The sequence below is a fragment of the Sarcophilus harrisii genome, chromosome 1 (genome assembly GCF_902635505.1).
Source record: "Sarcophilus harrisii chromosome 1, mSarHar1.11, whole genome shotgun sequence".
NCBI lineage: Eukaryota > Metazoa > Chordata > Mammalia > Dasyuromorphia > Dasyuridae > Sarcophilus > Sarcophilus harrisii.
In genome coordinates, this window is record NC_045426.1 from 465,989,349 (window position 1) to 466,013,943 (window position 24,595).

The 24,595-nt window shown below is 37.4% G+C and overlaps 1 protein-coding gene across 1 annotated transcript in view; it reads left to right on the forward strand.

The window, feature by feature from the left end:
• Positions 1-2,057: 2,057 nt before the first annotated feature.
• Positions 2,058-24,595, forward strand: part of LOC100930577 (short-chain dehydrogenase/reductase family 16C member 6-like) — a 39,359-nt gene continuing 16,821 nt past the window's right edge. Inside the window, 2 exon segments of the mRNA XM_012541314.1 lie at positions 2,058-2,378; positions 23,960-24,091. Of these exon segments, the coding sequence (XP_012396768.1) occupies positions 2,058-2,378; positions 23,960-24,091 (453 nt within the window).

Genomic DNA, 24,595 nt, shown 5'->3' on the forward strand with positions numbered 1-24,595 from the left:
TTCCTGATTTGTAAAAAGGGAAGTTTTGGACTAGGGAGGCTGGATGGCACAGAGGATAATGTGCTTGTCCTTAAGTCAGAAATGCCTAAATTCAAATCTGGTCTCACATACTTATTGGATATATGACCCTGAGCAAAAGACTTCATCTGTCTCAGTTTCTCAAATAGCATCTACCTGCCAGAGCTGTTGTGAGAATGAAATAAAGAACCACTTGTAAAGACACATAAAAGGTACTTAATAAATAGCTCTGTCTTCCTTCCAAATCTCAATTCAATCTCTACAATCTCTTCTTCCAGAAGCTTAAAGCCCCATGAATCACAACTCCTTCCCAAACCATAGTTGCAAGTGAAGACATCACTAATTAAAAGGGAGAGGGAAGAGAAGGAAGAATAAGCAGAGTAGTGGTTCTACTTTTCAAATTTTGATAAAATTCATAATAACAAAATATTGTTGAGCCAGATTACTCATATGGACATCTGCCTAGATTCTCCTAGAACCCTAGATGCTATCTAGGTATAAGTCTAAATTTTTTGGAAATTACATTAATTTTTACATGTCCCTTAACCATTTTTCCTCTGGAGTCACTGGCACCTTTAGTAGCTTGAAGTAGTAATGCTTGTCATGGAGTCAGTGGATCACCATATTAGTAGCCAACAGGTATATAGAACTTCATTGTAGTGCCTCATTTGGTGTCCCCTATGTTGATCATGGAAGACAGATGTTCATATGTTGTCTGACCCAGAGGAATGACTAATCGTGAGACTTTCAAACTAGGTCAGAAGTAAAGACAATACCACAAAAGGCTAGTGTGTGAGAAACTTTGGGACAGGTAGGTGTTTTTCAGATCTTTCAAGTAGTATCAATCAATCAGTCAATAGTCAACACATACTTATTAAGGATTTATTATGTTCTAGTCACTGTGCTAGGTGCTACAATTACAAGTAGAAAAATGGGAAAGAGCTTATATCCTAAAAGAGGAAGACAGCAAATAAAAGGAAGCCAAAAAGGAGGTGGGAGAGATACTAAAAGTGCCTAAAAAAGAGGCATGGTAGAGAAAGTTCTGAAAATATCAAGGAGTTAGATATGACTAGAGTGGTCACTTTCTTTAAATAAAGGTTCTGATAAGTCATTCAATCAGAGGAAAAGCCTCAGATATAGAGGGTATAGTTATCCCTTCCACATTACCAGGTTTAGGAAAGCAGCACCCAAAATCTGAAAAATTCATGTAAAAATTTTTGATTCTCCATCGGGAGAATGTACTAAAGAAACAATCTGAATTTTTTCTTTTTCTTCTATATAGTATTTACAGTAAATATTTACTTATTGTAATTTGAGTTTTTAGTCATAGGCTCTGGGTTCTCTGCTGGCCTTCTAGTGTTGTCTGCAGTTTCCATACCCTTCTACCCCCCCAAAAAAAATTTTCCTTTAATTTCTTATACTGACCTGAAATATATCAAAACTGAAATGGGGAAAGTCATGATGTGGAAGGGATAACTATTTTTCTCACCCAGCTCAAGAATCTCCTGAAATCTATGTGCAGAAGCTCTATAGACCCCAGGTTAAGAATTCTTCTTTTATATAATGATCACAGGCACTATAAAAGAATAGGAAAAGCACTGGACTAAAAGGGGAAAAGGTCCATATTCTAGGGTTCTGCAGTTTACTGATAATCTCACATCATCTTTGACTATTTTCATGAGTCTTTAATTTTTCATTTATAAAATGGATGAATAATACTTGCCCTGCCTACTTCCTAGAATTGTTATAAAAATTAAATGAGATGGAAGTACTTTTTAAATCCTTAAGTCCTGTGTAAATTAAAATAGAATTATTATTACTATTTGTGGGATTTCAAAATACAAGCAAAATTAATCTTAAGCAACTCACACTAACCCTGTGAAGTAATAACAAGTGATGATGTTTTCTTGATCCAATTAAAATAATCATCAAAATAAAGACATCTCATATGCCCATTTTGTAACTTCTTTTGCTCTAATAATGCATACTGACTTTTGCCTTTCTAATTATTAGGAAACATCTTTCTTCAAACAGCTGACATGAAAGACTTAGCTGATCTAGCCACATTTTTGGGGAAATTTTTCCATTACTTTGTTGAATCTCTACTCTTCCATATCATTCCAAAACCTAAAAAAAATGTTGCTGGTGAAATTGTGCTAATAACTGGAGCTGGAAGTGGCTTGGGAAGGTTATTGGCCTTAAAATTTGTCCGTCTTGGAGCAATTGTAGTTCTCTGGGACATTAATCAAGAAAATCTTGCTGAAACATGTAGGGTAGCTAAAGAACACAGTTCTGCAAGAGTATATGGCTACACATGTGACTGCAGCAAAAAACAGGAAATCTACAAAGTTGCAAAGCAGGTAAGACCTATTGTACCTCTTACCCACTAAATCATCATATCTGATCATATGATTGTATTGCTTGGAAAGAGGAGAAAGAGTTATCAAAAATCATCTAGGCTTTTTTCAGGTTGGGGAAAATTTGTGCCAGCTCCCTGGATATTATTGAGGTTTTTATAATGTTTTTAATATATATTTTAACATTATTTTTTTAAACTTTTAGTTCCAAATCTCCTCCTCCTTCCTATTCCTCCTCAACTCATTAAGAAAACAAGAAACATAATATATAGATTATACATGTGAAATCGTTTGAAACTTATTTCCATATTAGCCATGTTAAAATAAATAAATAGCAAGAAATTGAGAAAAGTTTGCTTCAATCTGTAATCAGGATTCACCAGATCTCTCTCTGGAAATGTGCAATGTTCAAAAGAACAATCCAAAAAATCTGACATATTTCAAAAAAGGAATTTATTAGGTCATTTGGTAAAGGAGAGAACCAGAAAGAAAGGTTGATTTCCTCTCCCAGATTCTGGAGGGTTTACATGATGTAGAATCTTGTCAAGTATCTCAGTACACAAGTCACACACAAATTATCTGACAGAGGTATCATATATGAGTCATTTATGAATTCATGAATGTTTTGGATGGATTCAAGATATGGGAGAACCCAAAATTACCTTAGCCATCACCAATATTCCTAGAGTAATACTTAGATCAGGATGATATTTTGAGTGTGATCTCCATTTAGATTTAAATAGTATAGTAATGAATAAGTTTCCCAAACAAAATAATAAAGCATTCTTTCCACGATAGCATTTTTCATCATGGGCCTTTTAGAATTGTCTCAGCTCATTGTACTGATCAGAGCATCTAAGTCTTTCACAACTGATCATGGTAGCAATATCGCTGGGTTTTTGTGCAAAATTTTTTGGATCCTGATCACTTCACTTTACATCAGTTCATATTAGTCTTTCCATGTTTTTCTGAAACCAGCCTGCTTGTCATTTCTTATAGCACAATAATATTCCATCACAATTTGTTCAGTTATTCTCCAATTGACAGACATTCCCTCAATTGTGAATTTTTTGTAATCACAAAAAAGAGTTGTAAATATTTTTGTACATATGGATCCTTTTCCCTTTTCTTTGATCCATTTGGGATATAGATCTTGTAATGGTATTGCTGGGCCAAAAGGTATACACAGTTTTACAATCCTTGGTGTATAGTTTCAAATTGTTCTCCAGAATGATTTTGATGAGGTTAATGGTAGTGAAGAGATGGGAGAATTGGGGTGGGAAATCCCCTCTGGTCGGGGAAGATACAATGAAAAATAATTCACAAACCCAAAATCTGTGTGACAGAAAAAAATTTTATTGTTCACTAAGAAGGAAACTTTCTTAGTGGGCAAAATTCCTGATTAGGAATTTGGCAAAGGTGGGTTAATAGACTCCTAGTTATATGGGTAAATGTTGGCCTGGGGCTAGGAGCTGTCTGGGCTAATCAATAAAGGACCATCAGACAGAGCTCTCCAATTGAATGAAATCACTTAACTGGGAGTTTGAAGGCTTTCCCCAGGGTCTGGAAACAAAGGAGATCCAGTTTCCTGGCCCCCCAAAAAAATATCAGTTGCATTCCCCCACTTGGGCCTCTTTCAGAGGAAAGTTGGGACAGTTTCAGGGTTCACCCCCATCATTTCCTCCCTCAAACAGTCCAAGCATTCTGTCCAAATTCATTTGGGGTAACAGGATGAAGTCTCATCTTCAGTGACTGCTTCAAGCTGACAAGGGTCGTAGAGCTGTCCCTAAGTTCACTGGGGGTTCAGGCCAGGAGGGGAAGTATGAAAATTGAAGATGCAGCAGCTCAGGCCAGGAGATGTGGAGTGTTCCAAGATCTTCAGGATGAAAGAGTAGTTAGAAGTTCATAGCTTGAAGCCTAGAGGAAACAAATCTCAGGAGCAGATTAAAGGTGGGATGTCATCCAGCGTGGAGATGGTGATGTTTGGGAATGGGGCCTTTGCAAAAAATGCATCAGGTCCCATCTGTGGGATGCCTTAAGGACGTTGATGGCCGGCCCAACAATGCTGAACACCCCCACTGCTTAGCTGAAAGGCTGAGAAGGAGTTAACTATTGGCAGGGGCTGTAGAATGCTAAGGAGTTAACTGCTGGCAGGGGCCATGGAATGGCAATCAAGAAAAGTAGGAGAGAAAATTCTAGGAGCAAAATTTTCATCTGTGGAGTGAGAAAAATTAGGTAGAAGAGGGAGAGAGAGAGAGAAAGAAGGACCCAGACAATTTCACCCTTCTTTCCCCAGAGTGCTCACAGGAGTACTCTGAAATACCTGAGAAGTAAAAAGTAGATTATTTGTCTTTTGGAAGGAGCTAGGCAGGCTTAGCAAGCACCTTGATGCATCCAGAGCCTTCTCAGTCCTGCAGGGAAAAACTTCTTCTACCCTGTTAGTAAAGGTGTCAACAAAACCGAAAGCGGTTTGAAATCCCCTGCAAGGAGGCGTGTGCTTAGAGTCTATTTGCCAATCTTCCCCTGGATTTGTGCTCCTTCTCTGAACAGGTTTCAGAGAGGTCTAACAGCTCCCTCGGGGTATTCACTCAGGCACAAACTGGGTAGGCCTGGCAAACCTGTCTGAGTGCTTCTCCCAGCTTGTTACCAGTGAAAATGCTGTTCACCAGGGATTGAAGAGCATTTCTTGCCAGGTGTGTGCCTGATGGAGACCAAAGGTTAGTTTCCACTGACTTGTCTCTGGGATCAAGAGTTGGTTTGAGGGTGTTTGAAACCAGTCAAAAAGAGAAAGGATGTTCCTCCTTTGTTCTGCAAGGGTTTTTTCCTATGACCTATAGGAAGGGGTATAAGAAGCCATGGTCAGGAATAAATGAGAAGCATCTTTAGCAACTAAATCTACAAACCTATTTCCCTTGCTCTAAAGTGAAGTGTCCTTTACAAAATGTGACTGAAATCTCCCTGGATTTGTGGACAGCTTGCAATAGCTGTAGAATTTCTCCTGCATGTTTAATGAAAGAGGTTTTTGTTGTCAAAAGACCCCCCCTTTTTCCAAATAGCCCTGTGAGCATGCAAAATATGAAAAGCGTATTTGGAGTCGGTATAGATGTTCACTCTCATTCCCTTGCCCAGTTCCAAAGCTAGGGGTGAGGACAATGAGTTCAGCCTTCTGGGCTTCTAGGATGCCATTGAGTCACCACAGAATAACCTACCTTTCTTTCCCCATTTTCAAGAAAGCTCGACCCATCTGTGCCCAGGAACGTGTGTAGCTGTTTCTTTGAGGCAGGATCTAGAAGGCCTAAAATGATCTGTTTTCTCTTTTCCGTTAGATAGCGAGAAGTAGGGGTAAGATTGTGGCCTAAATATGTGACATACTGGCAGGCAATGTGGACTTTAGGTAAGAGGACCCTGTAGCCTCAAGGCTAAGAAATTTAGGGTTTTCATGGCTGTATTTAGGGACTACTCTCTGGTAGTACTTCAGATTAAAATATCATCTATGTACTGGATGTGAAACAGCTCCAGCTCCCTTAAGAAATAGATGACCAATCTGGGATCACCCAAAGCATGATCCTGCCTATGGGAAGTGCACATCAACATAAGACTGCAGTTAAGAACTCCAAATCTCTTAACTCTCTAGTTTAAAGTTTGTGCTTAAGAAATCTCTCAATCGAGTAGTTTGGAACTATGCTCAAAAAGTTATCAAACTGTGCATACCCTTTGACCCAGCAGTGTTACTACTGGGATTATATCCCAAAGAGATTATAAAGAAGGGAAAGGGACCTGTATGTGCGAATGTTTGTGGCAGCCCTTTTTGTAGTGGCTAAAAACTGGAAACTGAATGGATGTCCATCAGTTGGAGAATGGTTGAATAAATTGTGGTATATGAAAATTATGGAATATTACTGTTCTGTAAGAAATGACCAACAGGATAATTTCAGAAAGGCCTGGAGAGACTTACATGAACTGATGCTGAGTGAAATGAGCAGGACCAGGAGATCATTATATACTTCAACAACAATACTATATGATGACCAGTTCTGATGGATCAGGCCATCCTCAGCAACGAGATCAACCAAATCATTTCTAATGGAGCAGTAATGAACTGAACTAGCTATGCCCAGAAAAAGAACTCTGGGAGATGACTAAAAACCATTACATTGAATTCCCAATCCCTATATTTATGCACACCTGCATTTTTGATTTCCTTCACAAGCTAATTGTACAATATTTCAGAGTCTGATTCTTTCTCTACAGCAAAATAACGTTTTGGTCAGGTATACTTATTGTGTATCTAATTTATATTTTAATATATCTAACATCTAATGGTCATCCTGCCATCTAGGGGAGGGGGTGGGGTGGGTAAGAGGTGAAAAATTGGAACAAGAGGTTTGGCAATTGTTAATGCTGTAAAGTTACCCATGTATATATCCTGTAAATAAAAGGCTATTAAATAAAAATTAAAAAAACTAATAAAAAAAAATCTCTCAATCTTGACTGTGGCCAGAACAGAGAAATCTATTTTCCCCCAGATTTCAGAGGAAATATAGGAGAGCTTTGGGAGCAGTACAAATAGACCATCTGGAGGTTGAGAAGAAAAAATTAGGTCCCCAATTTCACCATTAAATCATGTCCCAATAAGGGAGCTAGATGGAAAGAATAATAACAAACGAGCATTTAAATGACAGGTCACCAAGCTGGTGAAGCAGGAGAGGTCTCAAGGCAGCTTCTAAATTCCCCTGCAATCTCCACTCTATGGGGGGAGGGACAGGTGAGACCAGAGTGCCCTAGCAACAGTGAAGGAGAAGCCCCTCCCATAGCAAAGAGAAATTCAATGGTTTTACCAGCCACCAGGTGTTGGGCTGTCGTGGTGGAGCAAGGAGGCGCTTGACCAAGCCCCAAACTCCTACTAGAGGGCAGAGCATGGGGGGGAGAGGGTGCAGCTCGTCTCCGTAAGCAGTCTCCCCTCCAGTGTTGCTCCTGCTCAAACTCAGGACAAGGACTGAGGAGTCTCCACGGGCAGAGTCTATGACACCTAAAGCATGGACCCTTGTGATTCCTGGCAACGTCAGCAGCCAAGAGTAGGGACTTTTCTCCAAATTTTGATTTAATTCAGCAGCCTCTCTCCCCAGCTACGGTTTTATCCCTATCACTAAAGATTCCAACAGCTGCTTCTAACAGTGGGGTGGGAGAAATTTGAGGGCCCAAATCTGGGGCAGATTGTTCAATATTAACATCTCCCCAGGACAGATCAAGGAGGGCATTGGCTTTAGACTCCTCAAAAAGTTGGGTGGGGTCTTCAGAGTAATGGCCAGGTTTATCAGGCCAAACTTCCCCCAGCCCCCCGCCAAGATCTGTTGACTCACTTCTTTGCAAAATGTCCAAAGCAAGACTATGCCTTATCCCTTGGCATAGCTGCCTGTCAGGACCCCTGCCCTCTGTGAAGACATTCTCTTCTCATTGGAAAACCTTTTGTTATTTCTCTGCCACTGAGGAAGTCAGTCTCCTAGCAAAGCTGACCTCTGCAGTGCCAATAAAACTTCCTTTTTGCCATTAATATTTCAGATTCATGAATTCTTTCATGAAGGACCTGTGCCGATTAAAAGAGAATTCCCCCAACTCTCTGACTGCCACTAGAACCCTATCACAAGTAAATGCTGAATGATCATTTTGGGATATGCTAGGAAGGATTTATTTTATTATTATTATTGTTATTATTATTAGCAATAGGTCAGGTCAGGTAGGAGGCCCTGGTGGTCTCCCACCAAGCCACTGATGTCCTTTGGTTTCTAAAATGCTCTGGACCCGGTGGAGAGTTAAAACAGGTAATAGCTGTTCCAAAGTTAGTTGTGAGGCTTTTTTAATTAAAAAGGCTTTGGCAGCCACTGCTCTAAGGCAGAATGATCACACCAGAGAAACTGAGGCCAGTTTTAAAATGTATGGGATAAGCATGTTTTCTGAAAGGGCTGGCAGTTCCATTTCCGGGATGGGCATGGTCCTGACTGTCCCAACGGCAAATCAAGATAAGTCTGCCAGTAAGCTTCTCAAGATCTCCTAACTTTCTAAATAAAAGTTCCTTCATGAAAAATTTCTCTGGAGGTCTGGGAAGAGAAATATGGATAAATGAGCATTTAAATAACAGGTTACCAAGCTGGGAAGACAGAGGAGAGATCTCAAGACAGGTCCTGAGTTCTCCTGCAATCCCCACTCTCTATGGGGGGAGCGGTGCCAGAGCAAGAGTGAAGCAGAAAGAAATTCAATGGTCTTACTGGTCACTCTATCCTGGGATAGCAAGGATTCTGCTGTGGAAGTCATGTTGGGATTGGAGCAAGGGGGAGCTTGACCAAGCCCCAAACTCCTATCATAGGGCAGGGCACTGGGGGGATGGCTCCCGTGGGCACTCTCTCCTCCAGTGCTCCTCCTGCTTGAACTCAGGGGAAGTACTGGGGAGTTTAAAGCACAGACCTCCATAGTTCCCGGAAACAGCCAAGAGTAGGGACTTGTCTCCAGATCTCACTTTAATTCTGTGGTCTCTCTCCTCAGCTAAAGCCTGGTTCCTGTTATTAAAGATGCCAACAGCTGTTTTTAAGGGAGAAATTTGAGGGACCAAATCTGTCTTCTGCAGTTTCCTCCATATATCTGGGGCAGATCAAGGAGGGTGTTGGCCTTGGACCCTTCAAAAAGCTGGGCAAGGTGGCCAGATTTCTCCTCAGTCCAGGAGAGATTTGACATTGAAAGAGGCACCTCTGCTCTGAGTGTATCTCCTAGAGAATCAGCTGTTTCTGCCAGAGGACAGAGGATAGAGAAAAAAAAAAAAAAAAAAAAGGTCCCACTCCATGTGTTGAGGAGTGGGGTCTGGGAAGTTTCAGGATTTAGTTCAGGTTTTAGTATCTTCCTGATAAGGGCTATATAGAGATGCAAAGGGAGGCTCCTTTGTCCCTAGAGGGGCTTGAAGGAGGGAGTTTGATTTCCTTCCAACAGGTTTAAGCAGCATCTTACATTGCTGTTCTAGTTTAAGCTTTCCAGTTTTGAGATCTTTCAAGCTGAATTTGTCTCTCTATAGCTCCTCATCCATCTCTTGATGTCTCTAGAGATGGAAAGATAACAAAATGCTTTTTGTCAGAGGACACAGGTATTCTCAACCAGGCGTCCCTGAGAGAATACTACTTGAGCCTGGAGCTCCAATGGCTTAAATCTTCCCGGGTATTTGAGTGTCTAGCCATAGAATAAAACAACAAGAAAAGTCTTTACCTCGTCCAGGTTTTGGGGGGTTCCCGGTTGGTCAGGGAACCAAATGATGGAGTTCTAGTGGCAGTCAGAGAATTGTGGGAATCCCCTTTTGGTTGGGACAGGTCCTTCGTGAAAGAATTCATGAACCCGAAATATTACTGGTAAAAAGGAAGTTTTATTGGCACTGCGGAGGTTAGCTTTGCTAGAAGACTGACTTCCTCAGTGGCAGAAAAATAACAAAAGGTTTTTTGCTGAGAAGAGAATGTCTTGACAGGCAGCTATACCAAGGGACGAGGCATATTCTTGCTTTGGACATTCTGCAAAGAAGTGAGTGAACAGAAAACTACTTTATGAGCAGATCTTGGCAGGGGACGGGGGATGGGGGGGCAGTTTGACCTGATTATCAGATCAAGATCTTTTTCAAGAATCTGGAATTTCCTGAAGAAGTGGCACCCCAAAAAGATCAATGGGGTGCTTTTGACCAAGATTTCCAATTGAATAACGATGTTTAACTTGGCTGGGAAGATATGTTCTCTCTCAGACTCTATGGACTCTGGGAGGCCAGGAATCAAAGGGGACAGAATTTCAGTGTTAATTTTACAGATCAAAATGGAACACAGTTTTACACCCTGTCACTTGGATATCTCAAATGAAAGGAAAGACCACTCCCTCCAAAGGCAAAGAACTTTGGGAAAGTTCTAATTGTTATAAAGTTCTTCTTTATAGCCATTTTTTTTCAGCTTACACTTATCACTGCTGCTTCTGTCCTTTACAACCAAATATAACAATTCTTAATCTCCTTTTCATTGATAGTCCTTCCTCAATAGGTCTCCTCTTCTCTAAGTTAAATATTCTTTGTTTATTCAATTGATCTTCACTTAAAGTGGACCATCCATAGTTTCCCTCCTGCAGACACTCTCCAGCTGATCATGGTCTCTCCTAAAATGTGGGAACTAAAACCAAACACCATAACGCAGACATGGTTTAGCAAGGATATCATATTGCAGGATTATCATCTTCTTATGCTTTGCTTTTCTTATGCAGTCTAAAATATCAAGCTTCTCTTTCTGATGTCTCTTTTGTGTCCATACTACTTGAGACTGGGGTATTCGTGTGAGAATTGGATGAGCCCTTTTTCAAGGCTGCTCACCCAACTTTGATGTCCATCTTCCACCCAATTCTGGCCTGTGGCTCCAAGTGGCTACAACCTGGTAAAATCATCTCAGCAAAAGGGCTAAACCAGGTTGAATGTAATCAATAGGCCTCTTATTGGTAAGTTCGGGTAGAGTCATTGTATTGTAATTTTGGACCTGGGGGACCAGGAGAAGACATTCTTTAGTGTAGAATAGCAAAATTCTCGGGGTGAGAGGTGACTTAAAGTCCTAGAAGGATGAATATCCTATGTTTGAGATAGAAAAATAGGTATTTGTCAAATCTAAAGAGCAACAAATTAATGTGATTATGTATAATAGGCTATTTTCTAAAATGTTTTATGATTACAAAGCACTTAGAGGTAGTTGATAGAACACCAGGCCTGGAGTGAGAAAGACTTACATTCAAATCTGGCTTCAGACACTTAATGGCTATGTTACCCTAACATAACAGGTTACTTATCCTTCGTTTGCCTCAGTTTATTTAACTGAAGAATGGGAATATAAATAGCACTTATCTCTTTTGTGAAATATTAGCTTAGCATGATTAACAGTGCCTGGTACATAGTACCTACATAGTAGGTATTACATAAATGATTATTCTCTTCCTTCCCACTGTTATATTTGATTCTGCAAAACTATCCTGTAAGGTCTATAGTATAAGCATTATTTACATCTTACAGAAGTGAAAAGTGATATTCAATACAGATTAAATAACTTGTCCAAGGTCATAAAAATAATAAGTAGTAATGATCAGATTCAAACTCAGGTTCTTTGACTCTGTCAAACTACTTGCTGTACTCCTTTTTCCTTTTAATAAAATTTCTATATATTCTCTCACATTTTTCTCTCATGGGAATTTCTCTCTATTTTAGGAACTTATGAATCATAAAAAATGCAAATATCAGGACCAACACTATATCTCCTACTGTCTTTTCTTCTTGCCCTCCACCCTATGGGTAAACCTTTGGTGGATAATCTAAAATCTACAATCCTTCTGAAATCAAAATATTTGTCATTTTCATCCACTATCTTTCTTCCTTAGGTCAGATCCCTTCAAATCACAATAAACCTGGAAACCAAAGACATCTCAGTCAAAGAAATCACTGGCATTATCATAATAATAATAACAATACAATAATCAGAGTATATTAGAGTTAGATAGCTGGGCCTAGCAGAAGGAAAGCTTGGGTTCAAATCCTGATTTTGACATATTCAGACTTTGTGACCATTTGTAAATCACTGTTTTTTAAGGTTTCAGGCAAGTTTCAGGTTAAAAACTCCAGAGCATATATTAGCTTACATTGGAAGAGATTGCCTCTTTGAGAGTTTCCCATACTAATGAAATCACAAGTCTAGTCCAAAATCCATCATCAATAATAATAATCATTTATTGTTCAGTTATTTTCAGTCATGTCCAACTCTTCATGACCCCATTTGGGGTTTTCTTGGCAAAGATACTGGAGTGGTTTGCCTTCTTCTCCAGTTCATTTTACAGATGAGGAAACTGAGGCAAACAGACTTGCCCAAGGTCACATAACTAGTAAATATCTGAGGCTGGTCCTGAACTCGATCCTCCTGACTCCAGGCCCAGTACTCTATTGGACAATCATCTAGCTGCCCAATAATAATCATAATTAATAACTATAACCCAGTCATAAATATAGTTATATAATACTTTTAAGATTGTCAAAGAGGGCATTATTTAATGTTCTTGAGATAATAATCAGAAGATGTTAAATTGTAAAAATTTATTTCTGAAGGGGTATATGTGCAAATTTATGAATTGTGCATAATCCTGAAGAAACTTCTGGTCACTTAATAAACTATAGTAAAGAAACTTCACAGTCAACCAAATCTCAGAATTAGCATAATTAGGTTTGCTTTCATTCTCAATTAAATCTAACCTTTTTTTGAGGCAGTTGGAGTTAAGTGACTTGCCCAGTCATACAGCTAGGAAGTGGTAAGTGTCTGAGGTCAGATTTGAATTCAAGTCCTCCTGACTTAGGACTAGTGCTATATCCACTGCACCACCTAGCTGTCCCATAAGTCTAACTTTTAACATTTCTTCTGAGGTAATTCAATTCTGATTTGTTCATACAGCACAGTACTTCTCTGATGAGGGTATGCCATGCTTCGTGGTCCTATGCCAGCATCTCCTACTTCATACAATTGATTCTAAAGTTCTTGAGACCTTGAGATGGACAGAATTAGAGAAACTACCCCAAATGTTCACAGAATCTATTTATGTCTGACCTGTGTCAAAGCATTCTAAACTCGTTTTGGTCTGACACACTAGTGATGTCATTTTGGTCCTCTTTGAAAATGAGAACATTTATAGGGTAACACAGTCATAAGTCATTAGGATCAGAAGGGAAATTTAGGTGTCATCTAGTCCAAAGTTACCTCCCAAATAAGGTATTTTTATCCATAATAATAATTGTATATCAGTATGGCAATTTTTATATCTGTGTTATACAACCCCATACAATTATATTACTCTTAAATCCCAGATCTTCTTTCTTGACAGGCAGCTGGAAAAATGCCTCTAACTAATCCCTATGCTATCTCATAAAACAAGCTGGTTCTTTTCATTTTGTTTTCCCTGTGAGTCACAAATTATGGCTATGTTACCCTACATATTAGGTAAGATGTACTATGGGGATAGTTTGGTAATGTTTCTTAATCTTTTTTTTTTTGGTCAGGCTAATGAAGTCTCTGGGCTCCTCAGATAATGGTTTTAAAGTGCATAAAATAAAATACAGAGGTCTGCAATGAAAACCTATTAAACTGAAGTTGTAAAGGGCTGAAACTCTGAAAAAGTTGTGCTTGAATCAGGCAACCAAGCACTTAAGGCTAATTACCTATTCAATATAAGACAATGACTCTATTAGCATATGTTTGGGAAAATGGCCCTTCTCACCACTGGTGCTGGTCAATGTCTGGGGTTAAGATAATCATAGGCAAGGATTAGAGGGTGGGTGAGACAAGCCAGATTACTGGGTGGCAGGATGAGGAGGAAAAAGGTGGAGATTCTGGACTCCAGAATTGAGAAGAGATCTTTGGCAAAATTGGCAGTCTGCCTGCTTCTCCCCCTAAAGACCAAGGACTTTTACTTATCCTGACTCTGGCTGATCCTGAGGCCTCCAGGGAGCTAGTCAGGACTTAACAGGAAGTAGTCACCAAAATATTTTTTTTAAAAAGATATAACCCTAAGACTGGATGACATCTAGGGTTCCTTCCTGCTCTCACATTCTAATAGCTTAACAGCAGATTGACCTGCTGTCAAAAAAAGCAAGACAATAGAATCCTATCATCTGAGACTAAAAGAGGCAGATGATCAGTGTCACATAGTGACAGAGTTCTTGATAGATACAAATGATTCCCTGTCTGCTGATGGCCTTTAGCAATACCTCTAGGAGCCTTAGTGATGAACAATAATAGTTTGGATAGGTGATTGATTTATGAATAAATAAGAGATAACAAAATTAGGTATAACAATAAAGTATATTATGTATGTATATATATATAATATATATACATATAATGTATATATCCATTACATTAAATTAAAAAGGGGTTTTATAAATAAAATAAATATAGCCAAGACCAGAAGAAAAGCAGAAAATGGGGGGTTACAGGGTTTATAGACAATTTCTCAGAAAAATGTATCTCAAATACATAAAGAACTCTGTCAAATCTATAAGAATATTATTCATTCCCCAACTGAGAAATGATCAAAGAATACAAATAGGCAGTTTTCAATGAGTAAATCAAAGCAATTTATAATCATATGAAGAAATGCACAGTCATATGAACAAATGTTGGATGCATTATTTTATGAAATAATAATTGTCTTGTTAATTCATTTTCTAAGGAAAAACAGAAATAGGTCATTTTCATTTGATTTACTAACAATTTAGTTATATAATATTGGTTTTGTGTGTGTGTGTGTGTGTGCATGCATGTGTGTTTTGTTTATATTAGACCAGTGACTATTTCACTAGTATAGGGAACTCTCAGTGAGGAAAATGACTTTATGCAGATCTATCCATGCCCTGCGATTTTTAGTTCAAGAGTTTCCTAGGATATTGAGAAGGTAAGTAACCTGACAAAATCAATCATTAGGTTATCAGAGACAGGATTTAAACCCAGGTTTCCTTTTTTTTTTTTTTTTTTTTTTTTTTATTTAATAGCCTTTTCTTTACAGGATATATACATGGGTAACTTTACAGCATTAACAATTGCCAAACCTCTTGTTCCAATTTTCACCTCTTACCCCCCACCCCTCCCTAGATGGCAGGATGACCAGTAGATGTTAAATATATTAAAATATAACTTAGATACACAATAAGTATACATGACTAAAACATTATTTTGCTGTACAAAAAGAATCAGACTCTGAATTATTGTACAATTAGCTTGTGAAGGAAATCAAAATGCATGTGTGCATAAATATAGGGATTAGAATTTAATGTAATGGTTTTAGTCATCTCCCAGAGTTATTTTTCTGGGCATAGCTAGTTCAGTTCATTACTGCTCCATTAGAAATGATTTGGTTGATCTCGTTGCTGAGGATGGCCTGATCCATCAGAACTGGTCATCATCTAGTATTATTGTTGAAGTATATAATGATCTCCTGGTCCTGCTCATTTCACTCAGCATCAGTTCATGTAAGTCTCTCAGGCCTTTCTGAAATCATCCTGTTGGTCATTTCTTACAGAACAGTAATATTCCATAATTTTCATATACCACAATTTATTCAACCATTCTCCAACTGATGGACATCCATTCAGTTTCAGTCTCTAGACCACTACAAAAGGGCTCTACAAACATTCGTGCACATACAGGTCCCTTTCCCTTCTTTATAATCTCTTTGGGATATAATCCAGTAGTAACACTGCTGGATCAAAGGGTATGCACAGTTTGATAACTTTTTGAGCATAGTTCCAAACTACTCTCCAAAATGGTTGGATTCGTTCACAACTCCACCAACAATGCATCAATGTCCCAGTTTTCCGCATCCCCTCCAACAATCATCATTATTTTTCCTGTCATCTTAGCCAATCTGACAGGTGTGAGTAGTATCTTAGAGTTGTCTTAATTTGCATTTCTCTGATTAATAATGACTTGAAGCATCTTTTCATATGACTAGAAATAGTTTCAATTTCTTCATCTGAGAATTGTCTGTTCATATCCTTTGACCATTTTCAATTGGAGAATGGCTTGATTTTTATAAATTAGAGTTAATTCTCTATATATTTTGGAAATGAGGCCTTTATCAGAACCTTTGACTATAAAAATATTTTCCCAGTTTATTGCTTCCCTTCTAATCTTGTCTGCATTAGTTTGTGTTTCTACAAAACTTTTCAGTTTGGTATAATCGAGAATTTTCTATTTTGTGATCAGTAATGATCTCTAGTTCTGCTTTGAGTCCTAAAGACCTTCCCTTCCACAGGTCTGAGAGGTAAACTATCCTATGTTCCTCTCATTTATTAATAATTTCATTCTTTATGCCTAGGTCATGAATCCATTTTGACCTTATCTTGGTGTACGGCGTTAAGTATGGATCAATGCCTAGTTTCTGCCATATTAGTTTCCAATTTTCCCAGCAATTTTTATCAAACAGTAAGTTCTTATCCTAAAAGCTGGGATCTTTGGTTTTGTCAAAGACTAGGTTGCTATATTTGTTGACTGTTTTGTCCCTTGAACCTAATCTATTCCACTGATCAACTAATCTATTCCTTAGCCAATACCAAATAGTTTTGGTAACTGCTGCTCTATAATATAATTTTAGATCTGGTACAGCTAAGCCACCATCATTTGATTTTTTTTCATTAATTCCCTTGAAATTCTTGACCTTTTGTTTTCCATATGAACTTTGTTGTTATTTTTCTAGGTCATTAAAATAGTTTTTGGGAGTCTGAGTTGGTATAGCGCTAAATAAATAGATTAGTTTAGGTAATATTGTCATCTTTATTATATTTGCTCGCCCTATCCAAGAGCATTTAATATTTTTCAATTGGTTAGATCAGACTTAATTTGTGTGAAAAGTGGTCTGTAATTTTGCTCATAAAAGTTTCTGATTTTCCCTTGGCAGATAGATTCCTAAATATTTTATATTATCAGTAGTTACTTCAAATGGAATTTCTCTTTGTAACTCTGACTGTTGGATTTTTTAGTGATATATAAGAATGCTGATGACTTATGTGGGTTTATTTTATAACCAGCAACTTTGCTAAAGTTGTGGATTATTTCTAATAACTTTTTAGCAGAATCTCTGGGGTTCTCTAAGTATACCATCATGTCATCGGCAAGAGTGATAATTTGGCTTCCTCATTGCCTATTCTTATTCCTTTAATCTCTTTCTCAGCTCTTATTGCTATAGCTAGCGTTTCTAATACAATATTAAATAGTAACGGTGATAGTGGGCAACCTTGTTTCCTCAGATCTTATGTGGGAATGGTTGCAGTTTGTCTCCATTACATATGATGCTTACTGATGGTTTTAAATAGATGCTGCTGATTATTTTAAGGAAAAGTCCATTTATTCCTATACTCTCAAGTGTTTTTAATAGGAATGGATGTTGGATTTTATCAAATGCTTTTCTGCATCTATTGAGATGATCATATGGTTTTGTTAATTTGGTTATTAACATGGCCAATTATATTGATAGTTTTCTAATATTGAACCAGCCTGCATTCCTGGTATAAATCCTACTTGATCATAGTGTATTATCTTGGAGATGATTTTCTGTAGTCTTTTGCTAATATCTTATTTAAGATTTTAGCATCAATATTCATTAGGAGATTGGTCTATAATTTTCTTTCTCTGTTTTCAGCCTACCTGGTTTAGGTATCAGTACCATGTCTGTGTCATAGAAGGAATTTGGTAGGACTCCTTCATTCCCTATTTTATCAAATAATTTATATAGCATTGGGGCCAATTGTTCTTTAAATGTTTGGTAAAATTCACATGTAAATCCATCTGGTCCTGGGGATTTTTTCTTAGGGAGTTGTTTAATTGCATGTTCTATTTCTTTTTCTGAAATGGGACTATTCAACAATTTACTTCCTCCTCTGTTAGTCTGGGAAGTCTATATTTTTGGAGTAGTCATCCATTTCACTTAGGTTATCAAATTTATTGGCATAAAGTTGAGCAAAATAACTCCTTATTATTTCTCTAATTTCCTCTTCATTGGTGGAAAGTTCTCCTTTTCATTTTTAAGACTACTAATTTCATTTTCCTCCCTCCTTTTTCTAATCAGATTTACAAAGGCTTATCTATTTTATTGGCTTTTCATAGAACCAACTCTTAGTTTTATTAATTAGTTCAATAGTTTTTTTACTTTCAATATTTTTAATTTCTCCTTTTAATTTTAGAATTTCCAATTTAGTATTTGATTGGGGTTTTAATTTGGTCTTTTTTAGTTTTTTTAGTTGCAAGCCCAATTTATTAATCTTTTCTTTCTCTGTTTTATTCAAGTAAGCCTTTAAGGATATAAAATTCCCTCTTATTACCGCTTTGGCTGCATCCCACAAATTTTGGTACGATGTCTCATCATTGTTATTATCTTGAGTGAAATTATTAATTGTATCTATAATTTGCTGCTTCACCCAATCATTCTTTAAGATGAGATTGTTTAGTTTCCAATTACTTTTGGTCTATTTCCCCTAACTTTTTGTTGAATGTAGTTTTTATTTCATCATGATCTGAAAAGAAAGCATTTATTATTTCTGCTTTCTTGCATTTAATTTGAGGTCTTTATGTCTAATATATGGTCAATTTTTGAATAGGTTCCATGAACTGCTGAGGAGGAAAGTATATTCCTTCTATCTCCATTCAATTTTCTCCAAAGATACAACATACCTAATTTTTCTAATATTCTATTTACTTCTTTAATTTCTTTCTTATTTGTTTTGTGGTTTGATTTGTCTAATTCTGAGAGTGCAAGGTTGAGATCTCCTACTATTACAGTTTTGTTGTCTATTTCTTCTTGCAACTCTCTTAACTTCTCCTTTAGGAAGCTGAGTGGCATACCACTTGGTGCATATATGTTTAATATTGATATTGCTTCGTTGTTTATGCTACCCTTTAGCAGGATAGTTTCCTTTCTTATCTCTTTGGTAGTTTCCTTTCTTATCTCTTTTAATTAGATCAATTTTTACTTTTGCTTGATCTGAGATAAGGATGGCTACCCTTTTTTGACTTCACCTGAAGCATAATAGATTTTGCTCAGCCTTTTACCTTTACTCTATATGTATCCCCCTGCTTTAAATGTGTTTCTTGTAAACAACATATTGTAGGGTTCTGACTTTTGATCCAGTCTGCTATCTGCCTCCTCTTTATGGGGGAGTTCATCCCATTCACATTTACGGTTAGAATTACTAAATCTGTATTTCCTGCCATCCTAATAACCCCAGATTGTGCTTTACTTATTCTTGCCTCCCCAACCCTCTTTCCCCTTTTAAACTTATGTACCCCTCTTGTATCACGATCTTATCCTCTTTATAATCCCTCCCTCCCCTTTGAGTCTTTCCCCTTCCTTCCCTTATTACTCTTTTCTTTTCCTTTTCCTCTCCCCCGTTTTTAATGAGGCGAGAGAATTTTCTCTAAAACAAATGTCAATTATTTTTTCTTTGAGCCAACTCTGATGAGGTAAGATTCACACAATGTTCCTCCCCTCTCTAAATTCCCTCAGATATGATAAGTTTCCTTAGCCTCTTTGTGGGATGTGGTTCCCTCTTTTATCCCTCCTTCCCACCTTATTCTGCCATCATCCCTTTTCCATATCTACTTCCCTTTTTTATGTTATATCAGTACAATCAAATTTTACATGTATTCTTTTTGTATATCCACAACAGAAATACAATTCTCAAGAGTTATTTTTACCTTTTCTGCATCTCTTGAGTTCTATTCTTGGAGATCAAATTTTTGTTTAATTCTGGTTTTTTCTTCAGAAACAAATGGAATTCATTTGTTTCATTAAATGTCCATCTTCTTCCCTGGAAGAAAATGCTCAGCTTAGCTGGGTAGTTTATTCTTGGCTGCATCCCAAGTTCTTGTGCCTTTGAATATCATATTCAGGCCATTCTTTCCTTTAATGTAGAGGCAGCCAGATCTTGGGTGATCCTTATTGTGGCACCTCAGTATTTAAATGGGTTTTTGGCTGCTTGTAAAATTTTTTCCTTAATCTGATAGTTCTGAAATTTTGCCACAATATTCCTTGGGGTTTTATTTTAGGGTTTCTTTCAGAAGGTGTCAATGAATTCTTTCAATGCTATTTTACCTTCTGATTCTATTACATCTGGGCAGTTCTCTTTGATGATTTCTTGTAAAATAGTATCTAGGCTCTTTTTTTCATCATAGTTTTCGGAAAGTCCAATAATCCTCAGATTATTCTCCTAGATCTATTTTCCAACTCTGTCGTTTTTGCAAGTAGATAATTCATGGTTTTTTCCAGTTTGTCATTTTTTTGTTTTTGCTTGACTGATTCTTGCTGTCTCAATGAATCATTAGTTTCAATTTGTTCAGTTCTAATTTTTAAAGAATTATTTTCTTCATTAGCTTTTTTTCTTCTTTCTGTATATGTCAATTGAGTTTTTGAATGTATTGTTTTGGTCTGTGGAATTTTTTCCATTTCACTAATTTTTTTAGTGAATTATTTTCTTTTTCCAATTCACAGATCCTACTTTCTTGAGTGTTCTTTGTCTTTTCCAATTCACAAATCCTACTTTCTAGTGAATTCTTTATTTTTTCCAATTCATATTTCAGGAAGTTGTTGCTCTCTTGTAAGGCTTCTCTTTCCTTTCCCCATTTATCTTCTAACTCTCTTTTGAGACTTTTAATGGTTTCTTCTATGAGAGCATTATGTAAAGGAGGACAGTCTGATGCATTTTTGCTGTTTGAGGTCTCTTCAGGTTTGCTGACCTGCTCTTTTTCTGCATAGAAGCTGTCAATCGTTCTTTTCATCTTTTTATTCATGTTTTAAAGCCTTTAGGGTAGGTCTCCTAGGCAAGGGGGTTACCAGCTTCCTCTGCAGAGCAGGGAAAGATGAAACCGATTTCCGCTCGAGGTATGGGAGTGCTCTGGTGAGAGTTTTCCTTCCCCAACAGGAAGGGGATTCAGCACTGCCGAGCTATCAAACTGCTTAGTAGGGCTGAGTGGATTAGCGATTGCCCTCGGCTAGAGACTAAGAGGTGAAAGTGTCACTGCCCCAGGCCGGAGCCTCTTGTGGGACTGTGAGTTTTAGCAGCTGACTGCAGACCACAGACCGCAGACAGCAGACCGCAGACCGCAGACCACAGACAGCAGACCGCAGACTGCCACAGACTCTGCCCAGCGTCTCTGCCTGATGCAAATCGGCCCTGGAAAAGCTCTATGGCCCCAAGCCGAGCTCCCCACTGCGCAGATTGAGGCTAACCGGCTCGTCCTCCTGCTGTGCAGGATCACAACTGCCCAAGGAGAAGCCCCGTACTGCGGGTTGGGGCTGCGCGCTTGTGCTGAGATCTGTGCCTTCACCCTCGGTTTGAGACTCTCCTCGGAACCTAATTTCTCTCCCTGTCTGCGCCGATCTCCCCCCTGGCCCCGGAACCAACCTTTTTTGGCGAGACTGCAGATTTTCTTCGGCCGGTGAGTTGTTCTACTTCTTATCTTTACGAATTGTAGCAGTCAAGACTATTTTTGAGTCTCGATATAATATTGATAAAGAGGGTAAGAGAAGAGCTTAGAAAGTCGCGTGTGTCTTCTCCGCCATCTTGGCTCCGCCCCTAAACCCAGATTTCCTTAATGTGTTGTTCAGTCATTTTTCAGTTATGTATAACTTTTCATGACCCCATTTGGGATTTTCTTGGCAAAGATACTGGAATGGTTTGCCATTTTCTTCTCCAGATCATTTTACAGATGAGGAAACTGAGGAAAACAGGATTAAGTGACTTACTCAGGGTCAAACAGTGTCAAAAGCCATATTTAAACTCAGGAAAATTAGCCTTCCCGACTCTAATTCTGGTGGTCTATCCGCGGTGACCCCCTAGCTTGTTAAATTATTATATAAGAAATAGTTTATATAATTTTAGTTAATATATAATTAATATATAATTTTTCCTAAAGGTATAATTACAAATTACTAAATTGCTGTATTTTAAATAGACAATGGCATCTTCGTTTTCTAATTGGACTAATTAATTAGCATCTATGTCAGGCATTGATATTATGGGCTAGAGATACAAATACCAAAAAAACAAACAAACCAAGCAACCAACAGCAATACTTTGTATCAAAAGATACAAAGACCAAAAAAAAACCCACATTAAAACCTGCTTTCTTTTGAGGAAGCTAAGAAATATATGTGTACACACAAAATAAATATATACAGAAAAATTATAAAATAAACAAATGTATTTAGGAAGCTAGGGCACTAGCAGCTGGGGGAATCAATCAATCAATAAGAATTTATTAAGCTCTCATTACCTTCCAAAAACTGTGCTAAGCACTTAGAATTTTTTAAAAATACAATAAAAATAATCCCTGCCCAGGGTAGCTGTGGCACAATGGATAGAGCACTGACCCTGGATTCAGGAGGATGTGCTTTCAAATCCAGCCTTAGATACTACTTTCTGTGTGACTCAAAACAAGTTATTTAATCCTTTTTGTCTCCATTTCTTCATTTCTAAAATGAGCTGGAGAAGAACATGGCAAATAATTCTAGTATCTTTGCCAAGAAAACCCCCAAATGGGGTCACAAGGAGTTATATATACATAACCAAAAATGACTTTAAAACAACAAAATAGGATATGGAGTATCATGTTTGAGAAAAAAGATGCCAATTCAGGTGGGCCTAAGAGTAAAAAAAGATGAATAATGTATATTGAAGTTGGAAAGAGAGATTGGAGCCATAGTATGAAGAGCTTTAAAAGGCTGAAAGGAGAGTTCATCTTATATCCTGGAGACAATAGAGATTTTGATTTTATTGACTAGGCAAGTAGGATTGACTCTGACCTGCATTACTGTAAATCACTTTGGCAGCTCTATGGAATACAGACTGAAGTAAACAAGGAACTTGAGGCAAGCAGATAAATTAAGAAGTCATTGCACTTGTCAGAACAGTTGGTAGCATTCTCAGCTACTATAAGTATTCAATTCAATTTAATTCAATTCAATCTTATTATTCAGTGTACATCCATTAAGGCCACACTATATTAAGATTTAGAAATAAAATTATGAATTAAAAAATAAGTTATTTCAATAGTCTGGGTGTACTTGAACTAAAATGGTAGCTATACAAATAAAGAAAAGAAATAATATATGATAGAACATCTGTGGATAGACATAGCAAGCCTTATCAGTTGTTTAGACATATGGGATAGGAAAAGTAAGGAATTGGTATAACATTAAGATTACAAACCTGGGGGACTGGAAGATTTGTAATATTGCCAAAAGAAATAGGTGCACTAGGGAAAGGGAGAATTGATTAGGAGACTCCTGATTAATTCATTTTCTTCCATGTAATTGATAAAGTCAGTCAGTTAATAAACATTTATTAAACACCTACTATGCCACATGTTCTGTGCTAAGTATTAGGGATAGATGTACAAAAAAGAAATAACATTTCCTGACAAAGGGAAACTGGAAGTGGAGAGAAGGTAAAAAAGAAGGTATCTGGTTCAGAGGCATTATAATGGCAAAGTCCAAAAGAGAGACCGATTCTAGTCATAAAAAATATGACAGCCTAGATAATATACTTCGGGTGAATTCTCTTTTCCAACTGATGCTGTATTCAAGTTGGAAGAGAATGTGTCCTAGATTTACAGTGGGACTCTTTGGTTCTTATTGATCTCCCAACATCAGATCAGTTAACTCCTTTGCTATGAAAGTCTACTGGTTACCTAGGAAGGTAAGTAGATTACTGGGAATTTGTGAGCTCACTCTTTAAGAGCATAGACCCACTAAGTACCTTGATTCTAGGGATAACTCAGCCTTATGACCTTTGCCTTACAATTGTGAGTTGGAGAGATGGCTCAGAAGGATGGTATATCAGGGAACTTAGGAGAAGGGAGTCTTGGGGGAGAAAGTCTTGGGAGAAAGATCATGAATTCTGCATGCTAATCCTGAGATTATGGAAACTGTGTAGCAAGATGATAAAATCTTGAAACAACAAAATTCAAAGGCTACAATTTATATAAATTATTGGGGGATTTTCTCCTATTCAGGTTAAAAAAGAAGTTGGTGATGTTACCATCCTCATCAACAATGCTGGAGTTGTTACAGGAAAACAATTCCTTGAGACCTCAGATGAACATGTGGGAAAATCTTTTCTTGTAAACTGCTTTTCTCATATCTGGGTAAATTTCATATTTCTTTTTTAAGTTATAAAGATTGTATAGCTAAATGCATTTCTCCAAATATCTATTTATATCCATTCATGAAAAATCTAATAAGGTTACAATTAGTTAGATTGACAGACTAGTTACTAGTGATCTGGTTTGGCCACATCCTTATTCAATTTCATCTGACTCCTAAAGACTTTATTTCATCTTCCCAGTTCTAAACTCTTCTGGTCTAGTCCCAAATATGATCCCCTTTCCCAAATCCCTGTAATCAAGTTATAATTTTTCTTAGACTAGCTAGAAATTCCCTGGCAAAAAAAAGATGTATCTATTTTATAATAGTTATTGTATGAAAGATATAAAATATCTCAGAGATTTTATTAAATGATAAGGAAATAGATGCTAGCAGTAAGTTAGTAACAGTACAAAAGAGATAATGTATATACACGTGCACATATAATGAACATATATCTAAATTATACACATAATACTCTTTTGTATGGAATAGAAATAATGAAA